General features: G+C 45.3%; 1 protein-coding gene across 10 annotated transcripts in view; it reads left to right on the top strand.

Annotated features, from left to right (window-relative positions):
• The window catches only part of ANKRD6 (ankyrin repeat domain 6), a 172,125-nt gene that overhangs the window by 87,901 nt on the left and 62,520 nt on the right, over positions 1 to 21,704 (top strand). For all 10 annotated transcript variants that reach the window (XM_066608535.1, XM_066608492.1, XM_066608483.1 and 7 more), the window contains one exon: positions 8,404 to 8,502. In XM_066608535.1, coding sequence (XP_066464632.1) covers positions 8,404 to 8,502 — 99 coding nt within the window. The remainder of the gene's footprint in view (positions 1 to 8,403; positions 8,503 to 21,704) is intronic.

Here is a 21,704-nt window from a genome sequence, read left to right as displayed (position 1 = left end):
GTGCCTATAATCGCTGTACAAGCGATAAGGCATGGCAGAGCACTAGCTCTGCCATGCCTTATGACAGCGATCATAGGCATAGTGCTGCAAGTCCCTCAGAGGGACTCGAATAGTGTAAAAAAAAAAAGAAAAGAAAAACGTAAAAAAAAAAAAGAAAAATGTAAAAAAAAATATTAAAAAACCCCTTTTTTATGCTTTTTCTAATATTAGCATAAAAAAGGGAGAAAAAATGAAAACCCCACATATTGGGTATTGACGCGTCCGTAAAGACGTGTACAAAAAGTTGAACACGCTTTTTATTTTGTACGACAAAAAGCGTAAAAAAAACGCATTTTTTGCCTCACAAAAAATGCAATAAAAGTGATCACAAAAGCCGTACATTCCACAAAATAGTACCAATAAAAACTACAGCTCATTTCACAAAAAATAAGCCCTTAAAGAGCTCCGTACATGGAAAAATAAAAAAGTTACAGGACTTTGAATGCAGCTATAGAGAAAAAAAAAAGATTTAAAAAAAAAGGGGGGTTTTATTGCAAAAAAGTGTAAAAACCTAAAAAAAATATAACAATTTTGGTATCGTTGTTACCGTACTGACCCGCAGAAAAACTTTAGTGTGTCATTTATGCTGCATGAATAACGCTGTAAAAAAAAGAAAAAGAAATCTATGCCAGAATTGATGCGTTTTCTCTCCGTTATCATAAAAAAAATTAAACAATTTTACGATATTGTCTATGTACCCAAAAGTGGCACCGATAAAAACTACAGATCGCCACGCAAAAAACAAGCCCTTATATGGCCACGTCCACGGAAAAATAAAGTTATGGCTTTTGAAAAATGGAGATGGAAAAATACCAAAAAATCGCTTGGTCCTCAACGCCAAAATAGGCCGTGTCATTAAGGGGTTAAATGTTTTTTTTCATGCGGATATCTGAACCCATTGCTAGGAATGTGGCCGATCCGCGCACAATCCGCGGTAAAATGGAGCATGCCGCGTTTTTCTTCCGCGCGTGAAAAACGCAAATCAATTAAAATGCCATCCGCGGGTGCAAAATTCAATTTCATTGACCGCGAATGGCCAGTGATTCCCTGTGGGCAAAATTGAATGCGGATTCCGCAATTCTATTTTGCTAGTGGACATAAGGCCTAAGGCTCCGTATTCTTGTATCTTGTCACCACAATGCTGCTGGCTGGAGATTACCTAAGGTGAAGAGAACGCCCAGAGCTTCTTATTGGCAGCCACATACACACCCTCACTGCTGTACCCAGAGCTCTGTGCTAGGTGCTGATTGGTTGCTTTTATACACACCTACAGCCACCTTCAGGGAGCTGCAGAGAGCAGCAGTTCGGTGGAGATGTGGAAAGGCTTCACAGAGGGAGGGAGATCCCTCTGTGTTGCTGGGTTGCCATGGCAACATGATGCCAGATACAGTTGTCCTACTCTGCCATCGACTAAATCAACAATGTACAAAAAAAAGAAAATTTAAAGAAAAAAAACCTTTTGCGCATCCTTCCCCTATTTTCATGAAGCACATTAAACATTTCAGCTAAACCCCACATATGTGATATCGCTACTGGTCCGATTTTGGGCTGGATTTCTGCAGAGGTTTCCGCGGTGGCATGATGCTGCCGCGGATTTATGGTGCAGGAAAAAAATCATGGCGTGCTGTATTTTTAAAGCGTTTTTCTGCTGCGTGTGTCTCCATTAATATAGTATTAAAGGAGACCTCCAGGACACCGCTGAACCAAAGCGTGTTTTTCCACAATCCCCAGTAGGGATTTTTTGGTTCTCTCTGCAGGATACCCGCGGCTTTAAACCGCGGGCATATCCCGCTTCGTCCGTGGGCAGGAACCCTTAGCTAAGTCCCACACGGTGCCCCACAAGACCCCACACTCACCTCTCCGGATCGCATGACACGCCGGGGGTGGGCGATGAGGCGGCCAGCTGTGAGGGGTGACGCGTAATCATGCGAAACTTCTGGAAGTATCGCGTGACAAATGGCTTCCATTGATTGCAATGGAAGCCGGGCACACGTTTTTCCACAGTACTTCCGCTGTACTCACAGCGGAAGTATCGCGTAATAGACGGCTTTAACTGACTACAATGGAAGCCGGCCGCGCTCTTTCCGTGGCAATTAGGACATGCCTCTTTCTCGCTGCGTGAACATTGAGCTTTTAGGATGGATGCCCACGGCTGGAGTGGGATTATGCCGCAGTATTACGCCGCAATCACTGCGTTATTCCGCGGTCACCGGGAGGTCTCCATTAGTACTGTAATAATGGAGACCTCACGCCATGGAATAACGCAGTAGAATAGAACATGCCACGATTTCTTTCCCATGGTGTAAACCCGCGGCAGAATCACGCTTGTGGGCACTGAGCTATTAGGTTCAATAGAACCTAAGAGCAGCGTTTTTCCGCTGCGGATTTACGTGGCATAAACCACGGCAGAAATCCGTCCATAGGCATTAGTCCTTTGGTTTAATAGAATCTAATAGCAACCAATCACAGCACAGCTTTCATGTTACCTCAGCAGTATAAGAAATAACACCCAATCGCAGCGCAGCTTTCATGTTACCTCAGTAGTATAAGAAATAACAACCAATCACAGCGCAACTTTCATGTGACCTGAGCAGTATAAGAAATAGCAAAAAATCACAGCGCAGCTTTCATGTTGCCTCAGCGGTATAAGAAAGAGCAACCAATCACAGCACAGCTTTTATGTTCCCTCAGCAGTATAATGCATAACAACCAATCACAGCGCAGCTTTCATGCTACCTCAGCAGTTTAGAAAGTAACAGCGAATCACATCGCAGCTTTCATGTTAACTTGGCAGTATAAGAAATATCAACCAATCAAAGCACAGCTTTCATGTCACCTCATTAGTATAAGAAGTAGCAACCAATCACAGCGCAGCTTTCATGTTACCTCAGCAGTATAAAAAAATAGCAACCAATCACAGCTCAGCTTTCATTATACCTCAGCCATATAAGAAATAACAACCAACCACAGCGCTGCTTTTATGTTCCCTCAGCGGTATAAGAAATAGCAACCAATCACAGCGCAGCTTTCATGTTACCTCAGCAGTATAAGGAATAGCAACCAATCACAGCGAAGCTTTCATGTTACCTCAGCACTATAGGAAATGGCAATGAATCACAGCACAGGTTTCAGCATACCTCAGCGGTATAAGAAATAGCAACCAATCACAGCGCAGCTTTCATGTTACCTCAGCAGTATAAGGAATAGCAACCAATCATAGCGCAGCTTTCATGTTACCTCAGCAGTATAAGAAATAGCAACCAATCACAGCGCAGCTTTCATGTGACCTCAGTAGTATAAGAAATAGCAACCAATCACAGCGCAGCTTTCATGTGACCTGAGCAGTATAAAAAATAGCAACCAATCACAGCGCAGCTTTCATGTTACCTCAGCAGTATAAGAAATAGCAAAAAAACATGGCGCAGCTTTCATGTTACCTCAGCAGTATAAGAAAGAGCAACCAATCACAGCTTTTATGTTCCCTCAGCAGTATAATACATAACCAATCACAGCACAGCTTTCATGCTACCTCAGCCATATAAGAAATTACAACCAATCACAGCGCAGCTTTCATGTTACCTCAGCAGTATAAGGAATAGCAACCGCAATTGTTTTGTGAAATGTTCAGCAGATGCATCATTTTGTAGTTGAACACGCAACCCGTTGTTCGTCTGTTTCTGAAGCTCGTAATGCCTTTTTCTTTCGTGCTTGAGATGGAAATCAAACGATCTACGTCTGGGGGTCATAACTGTCAACGATGCTCGCACGCGCGCCACCTATCATAGGATAGATGTACTATGCCAGTAATCTTCCCAGGAGTGTACTCAGCAACTTCCCAAAGGTTCATGGCGATCGGATGAATGGTGTAGTAATGCATCACAGACAGACAGACAGACATTCGTTTTTATATATATATAGATATATAGATAGATAGATAGATAGATTACCTATAATGGAACAAACCCAAACCAAAGAAGGCTCCTAGTCTCGGAGCCCCAAAACACCAGGAGAAAAAGAAAGAAGGGAAAAACAAGACCAAAAAAAGGAGACAAAAGGCGGCAAATAAATATTGAATATCGTGAGGAGCCGGCCATGAAAGGTGCCCTGAAGGATCAGAAACCGACCCCCAGAATCAATACGGATTTGTCGGAATATAAATTGGGCTGACTTAGCCACCAGGACACTGACTCCTCTGGCATAGTTGGAATAAATAGCGTGATACCCAGAGCCTATATTGGCCCTCTAAAGAGCTAGTATCTTTGAACCCTACAAATGCATCTCCTGGAATAGTATGATGTGGGGAGAATGAACCTTTAGAAAGTTGAAAGCCAAGGCTCTGTTAAATTTGGAATTCAAGCCCCTAACATTCCAGGAGATCAACTTGAGATGCATACTAGCCATTGCTATAGAATTGGGCATTGTTTTCACAGAACACCCGCATAACACCGAAAGAAGAGTCACGCCAAAAAAAAGTGCAATAGAGCAGAATAATAATCTTAGATGTATGAACCATAACAAAAAACCCTTTCCACCCTACCCATCCTCCGAAACTTAGGACCGGTTTGGATCCCATAATACGCAACTTTGGGAATGGCGTTAAGCCTACCCTAGAAAACCAACAGAGAAACTTCAGACAGAGAGAGCAAATCTAGTCATATGGTCCCCCTGCGAAAGAGTATGAGGCACAATCTTGTAGGTGTGGGCTCTATCACCACAGCTCGCATATACCCAGCTATTGGCTGCGAGGAGGGGTCCACCAGGGAAGGGCCACGGAGAGTAATAACACCAAATCGCCGGGAAAATCAGAGGAGAGGAATAGCCTAATTGACACCAACCCACATCAAATACTAAGAACGGTTGTATCATAAGTGGCTGGCCCAAGAGCCTAAGGGGGTGGATAGGGGGGAGGAAGTGAGAAAGGGTGGGAAGCGATAAGGAAGGGGGGGGGGGGGGGGGAAGCCTCCTTCAGTAGTTGCCATACAGAAGAAATAGTGGGCCAGCCACGGCAACAATTTCGTAGTGTCTCACAAACAGGATTCAATTTCGCTCGAGACAATTTAGGACCTCTCCTGGACTCTTGAAGAAATGGGAACGATTATCCTTGATTACTTTCAGCCAAGATGGGTACAACATGGCGTAGACAAGCTGTTTAGCGTGCAGAGCTTTCTTTGGCGCCTCTGTTGCACCTCCAAGGAAAAGTCTGGGAAGATACGGACTGTTTGCCCTCCGACCTGCAGCAGATCTTTCATGCGATTAGGCACCAAGACTTTGTCCCTGTCCCTGTAATTGAATAATTTAGCTATGAAGGTACGTGGGGGTCCTCCAGGCGGCGGGGCTTTAGATGGAATCCAGTGGGCTCTTTCCACACAAAACAGAGGCAAAAGGGAGTCTGGGCCGTATGCCTTCTTGAGCGATTTCAAGAAATCACAGGGGTTTTTGCCCTTTGCTCCCTCCGGCAGTCCCACGAATTTGAGATTACACCGACGCAGCCGGTTCTCCATGTCGTCAATTGTTTTTGTGCTGCACTGCAAAGCTGGTGCTAAGGGTCTGCAGCTGGTCCGAGAGCTGTGTAGTGGTGTCCTCCAGGTTAGAGACTCGGTCATGTGTTACCGCAGCGTTTGAACATCTGCTCTCAGCAGATTAAAGTCTGATTGCAGAGTATCGCTTTTCTCTGTGAGGGCAGAGCGGGACTCCGTGATTGCTTTCAACACATCAGCAATGGTTGGGCAGGATATAGGAGGTGAAACTGGTTTGGCCCCTCCAGGGGATGTGCCTTGTGGGCTGCAGGGCTTGTTAGATCGGGAGTCCGCTGAGCCGCTGGGTCGGGCATACTTTTGCAGCCTGTTGGCTACTTTATTTTGTTTAATCGGAGCCATCTCACCTCTCCACCGCTCAGGCGCGTTTTTTTGGTTTTTTTTAACCAGCTAGGGATGATTTTCATGGAAGGGCTTATATTTCAAGCCCTTCCCCGAAAATCATGCTGCAGGGGTTGCCACAAAAGCACTGCTTTCAATGGGGCCGGCAGCAGCGTCGACCCCATTCAAAGCAATGGGATAGCATCCTGGACTTCTGCCACAGCTTTCATAGCTGTGGCAGAGGATTCCTTCATCCCCGCGGGGATAAAGGAAACTCCTGCTACAGCTGTCACAGCTATGGCAGAAGTCCGTGATATACTCAATGTTTTCAATGGGGCTGCTGCCGCTGGCCCCATTGAAAACACTGGCGATAATGCAGCTTTTTTTGTGAGTATGTGGTGGGAGAGTGAAAGAGGTGAGTGTTTTTTTTTGTTTTTTTTTTTAGCCTCTCCCCCCACTTAGTAACTGCATTTTCAGGGGGAACCCGGCAGTAAATATGCCCTTAAGTAGATTGGTGGGGGTCTGCCACTTCTCTCTGTGAACCAGCTGTTTGAAGAGGCTGTGGCTCATACCATTTACATCACAATTCATATTGTAGCTCATGTGCACATAGGCCATGTGATAAATGAATGTGACATTAGTAGCCACTTCAAACAGCTGATTGGTGGGAGTCCTGAGTTGCAGAACCTCACCAAGTTCATATTGATGACCTTCACTATGGATAGGTAATCAATATTTTCGTTCTGGATAATTCCTTTAAGGAATTTATAAGAGAACCTGTGTTATAACCATAAAAGCACGCAGATTTAACCTCTTAGTGACCAAGCTTTTTTGTTTTTCCATTTTTGTTTTTTTCTCCCCCTTTTAAAAAATTGTAACTGCTTTATTTATCCATCGACATCGCTGTTTGAGGACCTGTTTTTTGCGGGATGAGTTGTATTTTTCAATGGTACTATTTAATGCTCCATATAGTGTCCTAGAAAACTTTTTAAAAATTGTAAGTGGCAAAAAATGGAAAGAAAAAAAAAATTATTCTGCCATCTTTCGGTGCATTTTGTTTCTACGGCGCACTAATTGCAACAAAAAACATATGACAATGTTTTTTTCTATGGGTCAGTATGATTACTACAATACTAAATTTATAAATTTTTTTTTTTTTTTTTTTTTTGCTGTACTACTTTTTTTTCCCTCAAAAATATAGATTTTTTTTTTTTTTTAATTTTCTGCCGCCATCTTCTGAGCGCAATACCTTTTATTTTTCCATCGACTTTCTTGCGTGATGTCCCGTAGTTTGCGTTGGTACCATTTTGGAATATATACAACTTTTCAATTGTTTTTTATTGCATTTTTTCTTGAAGACCGTGTGACCAAAAAAGTCAATTTCTGGTTTTCTTTATTTTTTTTTTTCAGATGACATTCACTGTGCGGTGTAAATAATATGTTACTTTCATAGATCAGACTTTTACGGATGCGGCGGTTTATTATTTAGATTATTTTATTATAAATATGGCTAAAGGGTTTTCTTTTATTACTTTTATTACTTTTTAAAAAAAAAATAATTAGTAAAACTTGATTGATCTTATTCTTACATTTTTTTCTCTTTTCGTCCCCACAGAGGACCACAACTTGCGATACTTTGATTGCTCTTGCAGTATGATGTAATGCCACAGCATTACATCATACTGTGATCGGGCAGGCAGCCTATCAAGCAACTCCACGGGTATGGCTTGAAAGGCATTCTGCCATGCCACCCGCATGGCTCCCTGAGCAGTATGAGACCCCCGAACATCGAAGATTTAAATGCTGCGGGTGTCAGCTGTAATAAACAGCCAATGCCTGTGATGTATGGAGGGAGATAGTCGTGCAATCTCCCTCCATACAGGTCCTGCAACGGCAGGACATAGAATCACTATAGGGCGGTCACTAAGGGGCTAATAGGCTGCAGAACGTAAATATAATAAGATTGCCACCATTGGAACAAAACCTTTTATACTGGTCAAAATGGAAACTTTTGATCCTTATGACGATTTTTTTTTCTGCTTAAGGCCGCCTGCACACGGGCGGAAATTCCGCGGCGCGATTTCCCACGGCATTTCCGCCCCTGGAAGCTGACATAGGATTGCGTTAACAAACACAATCCTAGGCAGACGGCCGTGCGAAATCTCGCACGGCAAACGAGCCCGCACAGAAACGCCACTTACCTGCCGCCGACCCCGCTGTGCGCATGCGCCGGCAGCCGGCACATGAAAGAGCCGGGGCCGCGGGAACAGGTGAGTGACACACTGCTCTCTGCAGACGCTCGTGTCGGGTCCCACTGCGAGAATTCTCGCAGCCGGATCCGACCCGGCCGTCTGCAGGCGGCCTAAAACCCTTAATGTTCTCGCACTTTACAATGAAATCATGGAAATTGTCCAATAAGTGTATAACCATTTTAACTGGGGATGAAACCTTTTTTCCTTCTAGGCAGTCTTCTCACATTCAGTTGTATATATTTGTTTTCTTTCTGCAGCATGGGCGCACTCCACTACATCTTGCAGCCAATAAAGGACATCTTAATGTGGTACAGATCCTTCTACAAGCTGGGTGTGACTTGAATGTTCAGGATGATGTAAGTAAAATATATATATACACGTATATCTATAGCAGTGTTTCCCAAATTTCAGTCCTCATGGCCCCATAACAGGTCACGGTTTGAAGATATCCTATAGAGAGAATACTTGTGACAATGTCTGAGGCACTAACAATATATATCCTATGCAATGCTATGCAAATCCTGAAAACCTGACCTGTTAGGGGGATTGTGAGGACTGCAGTTTGGGAAATGCTGATCTATATTAATGTTACAGTAAGTTTAAGCTTGTAAAATGTAAAGCTTGTTTTACTGGTAGCTTTCATACTTCTGAGATAATTATCCGACTATACTTCTTAAGACTAACTTCACACAGGCTCGCGCGATATGGGGCCATGAATCCAGCCTCCGTATCGCGCCTGCCATCCATGTTAATTCCCCGAGGCAGCGAGGCGTTTGGCGTTGTGAGAGCATGCACAAGATAGGACATCGCTGATGTGTATGACCGCATTCAAAAGAATGAGGTTTATATTTGTGCGTCTCGCAATGCACAAATCTCGCGTGATTTTGAGGCTCGTCTGAAGGCAGCCTAAAGGAGTGGCCTGGTTGAGAAGACAACCCCTTTTTATAATCTGTCCTCTGTTTGAACATGTTGAGGCAATAAAGGAAGATCAAAAATGTATGCTGAGTTCCTTCAAGATAATTCCCAGTTATTGTTACAAGGTTTGTATTAAAAGCCTAACTTTGGTTTGAAGGAATGCTGCCTTCCAATAGGTGGCACTGTGGAGGATTTATATTCCATCTTCCTTATTAAGAAGTGATGTAACAGTACATCACCAGCAATAGAAATGAAAAGTCACGTGACACTCATAAAACTCGCATGTATGTACGAATGCAATGTGTTCGTTTTGTTTCCTCAGACATTGGAAACAATGGGTGAGATTTCTACGGACTTGCAGAAAGTAGAACATGCTGCAATCCTCATATCTAGTAATAGAAAAATCACAAGTCAATAGACCACATTGTTTTTAATGGGTCTATATCATTGCAAGTTTTATGCATCCCGCAATGCACAAAATTAACGTTGTAGCACACCGAAGGATGTAGCTAAAGGCTCAAGGTGCAAAATTACAGCTCAGCCCCCCCCCCCCATGTGTACCCTTACCCATACCTAAACCATGCTGCACAGCTGCAAATGAATTTTGCATACATAATCTAGCCCCTTGGCATAAGCTTTCCAAACATGACTCGTTTCCTGAATATTTGTTTGTAGCTCCTTAAGCGGTGTTTCTGGTTTTTGTTTAACCCCTTAACAACCAGCCCATAGTGTTTTTACGTCCTCCCGAAGTGGGCTTCATTCTCTGAGGACGTAAAAACATGTGTCCTGCAGAGAAAAAAGCCCCTCGGGCTCTGGACGTGACAGCTCCATGCTGTCGGTGTCCGCAGGTAGCTGACAGCATGGAGCTGTCATCCCGGGCTGTACGGACCCCCCGCCCCCCTCCCGGCATTGCGATCGGCGCAATCCAATGGATAGCGCCGATCGCAAAAAAGTAAATAAAAGTTGAAAAAAAGTTACATATTCAGCTGCCCTGATGGATCAGATCCATCGGGGCAGCTGAAATTACTCACCGAGGTCTGCCGCACGGCTCCCCGCTCTCCTGATGCTCCGGTCCCGTAGCCGTCCTTCTGCGCATGCACGCCAGGCTGCATTACGTCAGCCGCATGCGCAGAAGGCCCGGCGGCGCGGGAAATTTAAAATCTCCTGGCTCCTGTAGGTAGGCGGGAGGCAGGAGATGTCAGCGGGGACCGCGATCACCGTTATACAATGGATAACGGCGATCGCGGAAAAGTAAAAAAAAAGAAAAGCTTCACCTCCCCTCATGGATCCGATCCATGAGGGAAGGTGAAAATACTCACCCCGCTTACTCCATGTCCTCCGGCCGGTCTCCGGACCCTCTGCTGGCTTCTGCGATGTGCAGATGTGGCGCGCATGCGCAGAAGGCCGGCGAGCCCGGCTAGTTCAAAATCTCCCTGCACCCGGCTGTCACAGTTAGCCGAGTGCAGGGAGATATGACTGGGGACCGCTGTATGTGGTTTCCAGTCATATGATCACCGTTATCCATCGGATAACGGTGATCATATAAAGTTAAAAAGTAAAAAAAAAAAAAAAAAGTTAAAAGTTTAAAATGTTAAAGTTTCATCTCCCCTTACGGATCATATCCGTAAGGGGGGATGAAATTACGTACCCAAGGTCCCCGGATTTGTTCCCTGATGGGATGTTCATCCGCGGACCTTACCCCAGCTTCTCCGCATGCGCCCGTCAGCATGATGGCGGACGCATGCGCAAAAGTGAAATATTGCCCAAGAAATTTAAAATCTCCCTGCTCCTGGCTACCAAAGGTAGCCAAAAGCCTGGGGATGTCACGGGGAGCCGCGGTATGCGGTTACTGGTCACGTGATCGCCGTTATCCAATGCATAATGGCGATCACGTAAAAGTTCTTTAAAAAGTGGAAGTTCCATCTCCCCTCACCGATGCGATCGGTGAGAGGAGATGAAACATCTTCTTGGAGGCTTCCGCATTTGAATCCAGATGCGATTATCCTCCATGGACCCTTCCGGCTGCTGCGCATGCGCCCACCGGCAAAATGCCGGACACATTCACAGGAGCCGGGGAGCCCAGGAAATTTTAAATCTCCTTGCTCTCCTTGCTGAGTGCTTGGAGCAGTGACCGGTGGCCTCGTTGAGCGGTCCCCGCTTACGTGATAAAGTAGCGATCTAACATTAGGCCGGTCACGCATGACCGGAGAGGAATTACGGGTTCTGCATGCGCTTGATCAGCGGTAATCCGCGGATCAATCGCATGCATTGGATTACACAATTCCCCCCAATTAGTGGGTCGGAATTACGTAATCCACTCGCAGAAACAGAACACGGCATGCTATATTTTACCGCGGATATCCGCGACCTAGAGCCCATTGTGCTCTATGACCGCGGATATACCCGCAGCCCATATGCAAACACATTGTGCACGGACTGCGGGTACCCGGGTCATCTCTAAGCGACGGCGTGGGAAATATAAACAAAAAACGGTGTACTGCGCATGACCGCCTGTGTGAGTAGGCAGTTATGCGCAGTACATTACGCGGGCGTACACAGGGTCACAGCCGGGCTCACAGATAGGATCCGCTGCGGGCCTCCACAAGCGGATTCCACCTACGGCCGTGTGAGCCCGGCGTTATTCAGACCGCTACCTGTAATCCGTAATTTACAAGAAGCCCCTGGAACGCTCGCCTTCATGCAGTTTCAGGAGCAGCTTGTTGAGCGCCTTCTGTGTGAGACCGCTGCACTGCAGCAAGATTACAAAGCCTCACAGAGCGCCACTTTTTACACCCCATACCTGCCGCTGAGGTTACGAAATACCCCCCAAAAAGCATGAGAGGAGGGTTTTCTTGCCCCATGTGCCCAACCCAACCAGCCTCCGTAATTACCCCTGTCTTCGGACATAAAACGCAGTTTATATTATTACCTTTATCTAATATTTAGGGAATGCCAAAAAATGGGGATGGCGGGGGGGTGGGGGTGGGGGGATTATTTTTAGGAAGTCAATTTTTTTTCCGTATAAGTGGGCAATGGGGCCTGGAATTTATTCAGTTCTGCCCTGAAATCCAGCGGGCATTCCCTCCATTATGGGCCTAGCCATGTGTCCTGTAAGTAGATTAGGGCCACAATGGATATGTTTCTGAACACGGGACAAACAGGGGTATCCATTTTGGGGTGAACGTCTTCATTCCTATGTACACTGGACAAAAAAAACAGTTTTTAAATTGACAAAATTGCCAAAAAATGAAAATCGTAATTTTTTCCTTTTGCTTTGCTTAGATTCATTCAAATACTGTGGGGTCAAAATACGCAGTACACCCCTAGATGAATTTGTTAAGGGGTCTAGTTCTCAAAATGGGGTCATTTGTGGGGGTTCTCTATCGTTTTGGCCGCTCAATGGCTCTACAAGTGGGCAATGGGGCCTGGAATTTATTCCGTTGTACCCTGAAATCCAACGGGTGCTCCTTCCATTATAGGCCTAGCCATGTGTCCTGTAAGTAGATTAGGGCCACAATGGGTATGTTTCTGAACACGGGACAAACGGGGGTATCCATTTTGGGGTGAACGTCTTCATTCCTATGTACACTGGACAAAAAAAACAGTTTTTAAATTGACACAATTGCCAAAAAAATGAAAATCATTTTTTCCTTCTGTTTGGCTTAGATTCATTTAAAAACTGTGAAGTCAAAAAAGTAATCGTACCCCTAGATAAATTTGTTAAGGGGTCTACTTTTCAAAAGGGGGTCACTTGTGGGGGTTCTCCATTGTTTTGGTCACTCAATGGCTCTACAAGTGGGCAATGGGGGCTAAATCTCCTTCAAGCAAAATTTCTGTTCCCAAAGCCACCGGTTGCTCCTTTCATTTTGGGCCCCATTGTGCATACAGACATACGATTAGGGCCACAATGGGTATGTTTCTGAGCACAGGACAAACCGGGGTATCCATTTTGGGGTGCAAGTCTTCATTCATATATGTGCTGTACAAAAAAAACTGCTTTTAAAATGACAGAATTACCAAAAAAATGAAAATCGTAATTTTTTTTCTTTCGACTTGGCTTAGATTCATTTAAAAACTGTAAAGTCAAAAAAGTCATCGTACCCCTAGATAAATTCGTTAAGGGGTCTACTTTTCAAAATGGGGTCACTTGTGGGGGTTCTCCATCGTTTTGGTCACTCAATGGCTCTACAAGTGGGCAATGGGGGCTAAATCTCCTTCAAGCAAAATTTCTGTTCCCAAAGCCACCGGTTGCTCCTTTCATTTTGGGCCCCATTGTGCATACAGACATACGATTAGGGCCACAATGGGTATGTTTCTGAGCACAGGACAAACCGGGGTATCCATTTTGGGGTGAACGTCTTCATTCATATATGTGCTGTACAAAAAAAACTGCTTTTAAAATGACAGAATTACCAAAAAAATGAAAATCGTAATTTTTTTCTTTCGACTTGGCTTAGATTCATTTAAAAACTGTAAAGTCAAAAAAGTCATCGTACCCCTACATAAATTCGTTAAGGGGTCTACTTTTCAAAATGGGGTCACTTGTGGGCGTTCTCCATCGTTTTGGTCACTCAATGGCTCTACAAGTGGGCAATAGGGCCTAAATCTCCTTCAAGCAAAATTTCTGTTCCGAAAGCCACCGGTTGCTCCTTTCATTTTGGGCCCCATTGTGCATACAGACGTAATACTAGGGCCACAATGGGTATGTTTCTGAGCACGGGACAAACAGGCTTATCCATTCTGGGGTGCAAATCCTCATTTTCATGTGTACTATAGAAAAAATTCCTGTCTTTAAAATGACATATTTGCAAAAATATTTTAGTTTTTCTCTTCTAAATTGCATTGACTCCTAAAAAAAAACTGTGGGGTTAAAATACTCATGACACCCCTCAGTGAATACGTTAAGGGGTGTAGTTTTTAAAATGGGGTCATTTGAGGGGGTATCTATCATTTTGACTCCTATGAGCCTTTCCAATCTTGGCTTGGTGTAGGAAAACAAAGTGTTCCTCAAAATGCTGAAAAGTAATGTTAAATTTGTACGTCTCCTAAATGGTTAAAAAAAACGAAAGTTTTTCCAATGTGCACCCAAAATAAGGTAAATGGATGGAAATATATATCTTAGCAAAAATGTCTATATTATGTTTGCACATATTTGAGATATTGCAGTTGGAAATTTGAAAAAATTACGATTTTTTTTCAACATTTTCCCAATTTTGGCGCTTTTAATAAATAAACACAAATTCTATCGGTCTTTTTTTCCACCTAAATGAAGTACAACATGTGGCGAAAAAAACATGTCAGAATCGCTTGGATATGCAAAACCTTTCTGGTGTTTTTCCATGCTAAATTGGCACGTGCCAGATTTGCAAAATTTGGCCTGGTCATTAAGGCGCAAACAGGCTTGGTCACTAAGGGGTTAACTTTTGAACCACAATTAAAATTACATTGTAAATCTGGCATGTGTCACTTTAACATAGAATAGCTCTGCAAAGGTTTTGCATATCCAAGTGATTCTGACATTGTTTTTTTGGCCACATATTTTACTTCATTTAAGTGGTAAAAATAGACCGATAGAATTTGTGCGTATTTATTAAAAGTGCCAAAATTGGGAACATTTTGTAAACAATTACATTTTTTCACATTTTCAATTGCAATATGTCAAATATGTGCAAACATACTGTGCACATTTTTTAACATCTATATTTCCTTCTGTTTACTTTTATTCTGGAATCACATTGGAAAACCTTTTTTTCCCAACCATTTAGAAGATGTACAAATTTAATATTAATTATAAACATTTTGAGGGACGCTTTATTTTCCTACACCAAGCCAAGATTACAAAGGCTCATAGGTGTCAGAATGATAGATACTCCAACAAATGACCCCATTTTAAAAACAACACCCCTTTGTGTATTCACTGAGGGGGGTCAGGAGTATTTTGACCAATCAGTTTCTTTTCAGGAGTTAATGCAATTTAGAGGAGAAAAAAAAGAAAAAGAAAATGTCATATTTTTGCAAATATGTAATTTTAAAAATAGGTTTCTTTTCCATACTGCACATGAAAATGAGAATTTGCACCCGAAAATTGATACCCTTGTTTGTCCCGTGTTCAGAATCATACCTGTTGTGGCCCTAATGTTATATCTGTATGCACAACGGGGCCCAAACCGAAAAGAACAGCCGGTGGCTTTCAGAACACAGATTTTGCTTGAAGGGGATTTAGGCCCCATAGCACACTTGTAGAGCCCTTGAGTGGCCAAAACGACGGAGAACCCCCACAAATGACCCAATTTTTAAAACTAGACCCCTTAACGCATTCATCTAGGGGTGTACTGCGCATTTTGACCCCACAGTTTTTGCCATTTTTAAAACAGTTCTTTTTTTTGTACAGCACACATATGAATGAAAACTTGCAGCTCAGAATGGATACCCGTTTGTCCTGTATTCAGAAACATTGTAGCCCCAATCTACTTACAGGACACATGGTTAGGCCTATAATGGAGGGAACGCCCTTTGGATTTCAGGGCACAACTGAATAAATTCCAGTACCTATTGCTCACTTGTGCAGAAAAAAAATGACTCCCTAAAAATAATCCCTCCCTTCCCGAGGGGTAATTACGGAGGCCTGGTTGGGATGGGCACACGGGGCAATGAAACCAGGTATCTCTCCTCCTTTGCTTTCTCCAAACCTGACACTTCTATGGGGTGTATTTCTTGACCTCAGCGTCAGGAAGGGGGTGTAAAAAGTGGCACTCTGTGAGGCTTCTTGTAAATGACGTAGTGATACAGGTAGTGATCTGAATAATGCCGGGCTCACACAGCCGTATGTGGAATCTGCTTACGGAGGCCGTGGCCCTGCATGCGGACGTGTAATATACTGTGCATAACTGCATACTCACACAGGCCAATATACCTTTTTTTGGTTAGATTTCCCATGCCATCGCTTCTTTGCGTTGTTTTCTGCGAGTGGATTACGTAATTCTAAACCGCTAATGTGAGCAGAATTCTGTAATCCAATGTATTTGATTAATCCGCGGATCAAACGCATGCAGATTCCGCAATTTCTGTCGCGTGAGACTGACATAAGGTAGATCGCTACCTTTTTATCACATGATCGGGAACCGATTAACGATGCCTCGGGTTACTGCTCCAGGCACACTGTTAACTTTTGGTAGCCGGGAGCAAGGAGATTTTAAATTTCCTGGACCCTCCCCGGCTTTTGCACATGTGTTTGGAGGACGATCGCGTCAGGGTTGAAATGTGGAGGCCTCCGGTAAGACGTTTCATCTGCCCTCATTGATCGCATCAGTGAGGGAAGATTAAACTTCAACTTTTTAAAAAACTTTTACATGATTGCTAATATCCATTGGATAACGGTGATCGCTTGACCGGGTACTGCTCAACTCAACCCTCGGTCACTGCTCCATGCTTTTGGCTGCCTTTGGTAGCCAGGAGCAAGGAAATTTTAAATTTTCTGGGCCCTCCACAGCTTATGCGCTTGCCCCCGCCATTTTGGTGATGGGCGCATGCGCCGAAGCTGGGGAAGGGTCTGTGGGTAAAGATCCTATTGTCTGAGGCCTTAGGTTAGTAATTTCACCTCCCCTCACAGATCTGATCTGGAGCAATAACTTTAGCTAACCTTCAATATATATATATATATATATATATATATATATATATATATATATATATATATATATATATATATATATATATATATATAACCCTTCCTTTTATATATTTCATCTCTTAATACCATCCATCATTTCATAGCCTTCGTCCTGTAGTCTTCTTTCACGAACCATTAATTGAACTTAGGACAGACACACCACACACCAAGAGGAGGGGTCCAAACAACACGCGCAATGCCACCTGAAACATGTACGTGCGGTTAATTCCTGCCAACTGACACATGTATACTGTTAAGTGGGAAACAGGAACAAGAACAAACATCTGCTTATCTTTGTACATGTGTATTCCGTAACGTCAAACTAGGACATTAACACACTGAGGAGTCTTACCGGCACGTGAACTGTGAACCGGACTCAAAACACACAGACATAAGCATGACGCTATTCACACGTACGAACAGGCGAAACCAGATCGAACAGCAGAACTGCAAAATGGATTTCAAACTCGCAGACAGACACAAACCAACGGCTGATAAACGCTCAAAACACGCACCAAGCATATCTGCATATATAAACTGATGGAATAGATACAATACGAGTTGTCTCGCGGTTCCCTACACTAACAGACGACTAACCCCAGGAAACCTGCCTGCAATGCGGGATGATTGTCCCAATAGGGATGACCGCGTGCTGGAACCTAGGGACATACCTTGTTCTCGATGGTAAAGGACCCACAGAAAGACACAGTTCACACTACACGTACCGAAAGCTGCACAGACACGCAGGAGCATGGTACTGCCCACACTGAACATCCTGAGCAAACACAGAAAAGGCCAGCAGCCTCTAGCAGAGAAGCTGATCTATATGAGCAGCAGACCTTGGTGATTGATTGGCTGGCTTGAGCAATCCACACCCAGCCAGCTCAAGCAACACGACCTGTGAAGCTATGCTGTTGAAACCCCATGTAGTACAACAGATCCCAGCAGAAACCCTAACAATCCACAACCACTGCTGTGAAAAATCCAGTTCTGTAGGTCGTACTCCCCAGGCCGTATATTCTGAACTATTCTTTCAGCCTCCTGGTCAAATGACCAGCACTTTCACAACACTGTGTCCTGCAGTGAATGGGTCAGCTTTATGCCAAGTGTCTTAATGAAAAAATTTTCTTCTCATAGCAACGAATCCTAGTGTCGCTTTGATTTTATATTCTGCTTCTCAGAATAGAAGTTGCTCCGTAATTGGCTGTTATGAGCGATAGAGACACTTGTTTTTTATGACAGTTGACATAAAATGGCAATATGTTCTATTTTAGTGCACATTCCGAACAGACTGCTTCCGTTAAAGGTGATAACAGGTTCCCTTTAATGTACTTTGTGCTATCCTGACTGAGGGCAGCGCAAAGTAGTATAGACATGCTGATTTCAGTGTTCTGTCACTTATAGCAGGGGTCCCCAATCACCGGTCCGCGGCACCGCCGGGAACTTTTCTTCTAAACACAAGGCCTGCGGGCCGAATCCGGCCCGCTGCCTCGTGTTATGTGGACCGCGGCGTGCCGATGCCGCTCACCACTGAAGCGATTACCAGCGGGGGCGCCGCAGCTCCCCGCTGGCAATCGCGCTGATCCCGGCGCACACTGACGTCAGTGTGCAGCCAGGATCCTCCTCCCCGAGTCCCCTGCTCATTAGTTCTGCAGGAGAGGACTCGGGGAGGAAGCGTGTCGGGCTGCACACTGACGTCAGGGCAAGCAGAGAGAGAGCGACGCTGACAGCAGGGAGGAGGTAAGTATATGGGTTGGGGGGGTGCTTATTACTAGGGGGGGGCTGTTTATTTTAGGGGGGGCTGCGTATTACTAGGTGGGGCTGCTTATTACTGGGGGCGGGCTGCTTGTTACTGGGGGGGGCTGCTTATTACTGGGAGCGGACTGCTTATTACTGGGGGGGAGCTGCCTGTTACCGGGGGGGAGCTGCCTATTACTGTGGGGCGGGCAGCCTATTACTGGGGGGGAAGGGCAGCCTATTACTGGAGGGGGGGGAGCTGCCTATTACTGGGGGTGGGGGCTACTTACATGCTGCCCTATGTTTGTGCTGGGGGGGGAAATAAATCATATGCTGTCCTATGTGCTGGAGGGGGAGATAAATTATATGCTGCCCTATGTGTGTGCTGGGAAGGGGGGGGAGATAAATTATATGCTGCCCTATGTGTGTGCTGGGAAGGGGGGGGAGATAAATTATATGCTGCCCTATGTGTGTGCTGGGAAGGGGGGGGGGAGATAAATTATATGCTGCCCTATGTGTGTGCTGGGAAGGGGGGGGGGAGATAAATTATATGCTGCCCTTTGTGTGTGTTGGGAAGGGGGGGAGATAAATTATATGCTGCCCTATGTGTGTGTGCTGAGGGGGGGGGGAGATAAATCATATGCTGCCCTATGTGTGTGCTGGGGGGGGGGGGGAGGAGATAAATCATATGCTGTCCTATGTGTGTGCTGGGGGGGAGATAAATTATATGCTGCCCTATGTGTGTGCTGGGGGGGGAGATAAATTATATGCTGCCCTATGTGTGTGCTGGGGGGGGAGGAGATAAATTATATGCTGCCCTATGTGTGTGCTGGGGGGGGGGGGAGGAGATAAATCATATGCTGTCCTATGTATGTGCTGGGGGGGGGAGATAAATCATATGCTGTCCTATGTGTGTGCTTGGGGGGGGAGATAAATTATATGCTGCCCTATGTGTGTGCTGGGGGGGGGAGATAAATTATATGCTGCCCTATGTGTGTGTGCTGAGGGAGGGGGGGGGGGAGATAAATTATATGCTGCCCTATGTGTGTGCTGGGGGGGGAGGAGATAAATCATATGCTGTCCTATGTGTGTGCTGGGGGGGAGATAAATCATATGCTGTCCTATGTGTGTGCTGGGGGGGGGGAAGATAAATTATATGCTGCCCTATGTGTGTGCTGGGGGGGGGGGAAGATAAATTATATGCTGCCCTATGTGTGTGCTGGGGGGGGGGACATAAATTATATGCTGCCCTATGTGTGTGCTGGGAAGGGGGGGGAAATAAATTATATGCTGCCTATGTGTGTGCTGGGAAGGGGGGAGATACATTATATGCTGCCCTATGTGTGTGCTGGGAAGGGGGGGGGAGATAAATTATATGCTGTCCTATGTGTGTGTGCTGAGGGGGGGGAAGATAAATTATATGCTGCCCTATGTGTGTGCTGGGGGGGGGGAGGAGATAAATCATATGCTGTCCTATGTGTGTGCTGGGGGGGGGAGATAAATTATATGCTGCCCTATGTGTGTGTGCTGAGGGGGGGGGGGGAGATAAATTATATGCTGCCCTATGTGTGTGCTGGGAAGGGGGGGGGAGATAAATTATATGCTGCCCTATGTGTGTGCTGGGAAGGGGGGGGAGATAAATTATATGCTGCCCTATGTGTGTGCTGGGGGGGAGGAGATAAATCATATGCTGTCCTATGTGTGTGCTGGGGGGGGAGATAAATTATATGCTGTCCTATGTGTGTGTGCTGGGGGGGGGAGGAGATAAATTATATGCTGTCCTATGTGTGTGTGCTGGGGGGGGGAGGAGATAAATCATATGCTGTCCTATGTGTGTGCTGGGGGGGGGAGGAGATAAATCATATGCTGTCCTATGTGTGTGCTGGGGGGGGAAGATAAATTATATGCTGCCCTATGTGTGTGCTGGGGGGGGGGGAGATAAATTATATGCTGCCCTATGTGTGTGCTGGGAAGGGGGGGGAGATAAATTATATGCTGCCCTATGTGTGTGCTGGGGGGAGGAGATAAATCATATGCTGTCCTATGTGTGTGCTGGGGGGGGGGAGATAAATTATATGCTGTCCTATGTGTGTGTGCTGGGGGGGGGAGGAGATAAATCATATGCTGTCCTATGTGTGTGCTGGGGGGGAGATAAATCATATGCTGTCCTATGTGTGTGCTGGGGGGGGGAAGATAAATTATATGCTGCCCTATGTGTGTGCTGGGGGGGGGGGAGATAAATTATATGCTGCCCTATGTGTGTGCTGGGGGGGGTAGATAAATTATATGCTGCCCTATGTGTGTGCTGGGAAGGGGGGAAATAAATTATATGCTGCCTATGTGTGTGCTGGGAAGGGGGAGATACATTATATGCTGCCCTATGTGTGTGCTGGGAAGGGGGGGGGAGATAAATTATATGCTGTCCTATGTGTGTGTGCTGAGGGGGGGGGGAGATAAATTATATGCTGCCCTATGTGCGTGCTGGGGGGGGGAGGAGATAAATCATATGCTGTCCTATGTGTGTGCTGGGGGGGGGGAGATAAATTATATGCTGCCCTATGTGTGTGTGCTGAGGGGGGGGGGGGAGATAAATTATATGCTGCCCTATGTGTGTGCTGGGAAGGGGGGGGGAGATAAATTATATGATGCCCTATGTGTGTGCTGGGAGGGGGGGGGGAGATAAATTATATGCTGCCCTATGTGTGTGCTGGGGGGGAGGAGATAAATCATATGCTGTCCTATGTGTGTGCTGGGGGGGGGGAGATAAATTATATGCTGTCCTATGTGTGTGTGCTGAGGGGGGGGGAGATAAATTATATGCTGCCCTATGTGTGTGCTGGGGGGGGAGGAGATAAATCATTTGCTGTCCTATGTGTGTGCTGGGGGGGAAGATAAATTATATGCTGCCCTATGTGTGTGCTGGGGGGGGAGATAAATTATATGCTGCCCTATGTGTGTGCTGGGAAGGGGGGGGGGATAAATTATATGCTGCCCTATGTGTGTGCTGGGAAGGGGGGGGGGATAAATTATATGCTGCCCTATGTGTGTGCTGGGAAGGGGGGGGATAAATTATATGCTGCCCTATGTGTGTGCTGGGAAGGGGGGGAGATAAATTATATGCTGCCCTATGTGTATGCTGGGAAGGGGGGGAGATAAATTATATGCTGCCCTATGTGTATGCTGGGAAGGGGGGGAGATAAATTATATGCTGCCCTATGTGTGTGCTGGGAAGGGGGG

The sequence above is a fragment of the Eleutherodactylus coqui genome, chromosome 1, assembly GCF_035609145.1.
Source record: "Eleutherodactylus coqui strain aEleCoq1 chromosome 1, aEleCoq1.hap1, whole genome shotgun sequence".
Classification (NCBI taxonomy): Eukaryota; Metazoa; Chordata; class Amphibia; order Anura; family Eleutherodactylidae; genus Eleutherodactylus; species Eleutherodactylus coqui.
The sequence above is the reverse complement of the archived record's forward strand: the minus strand, read 5'-3'. Positions and strand labels throughout refer to the sequence as shown.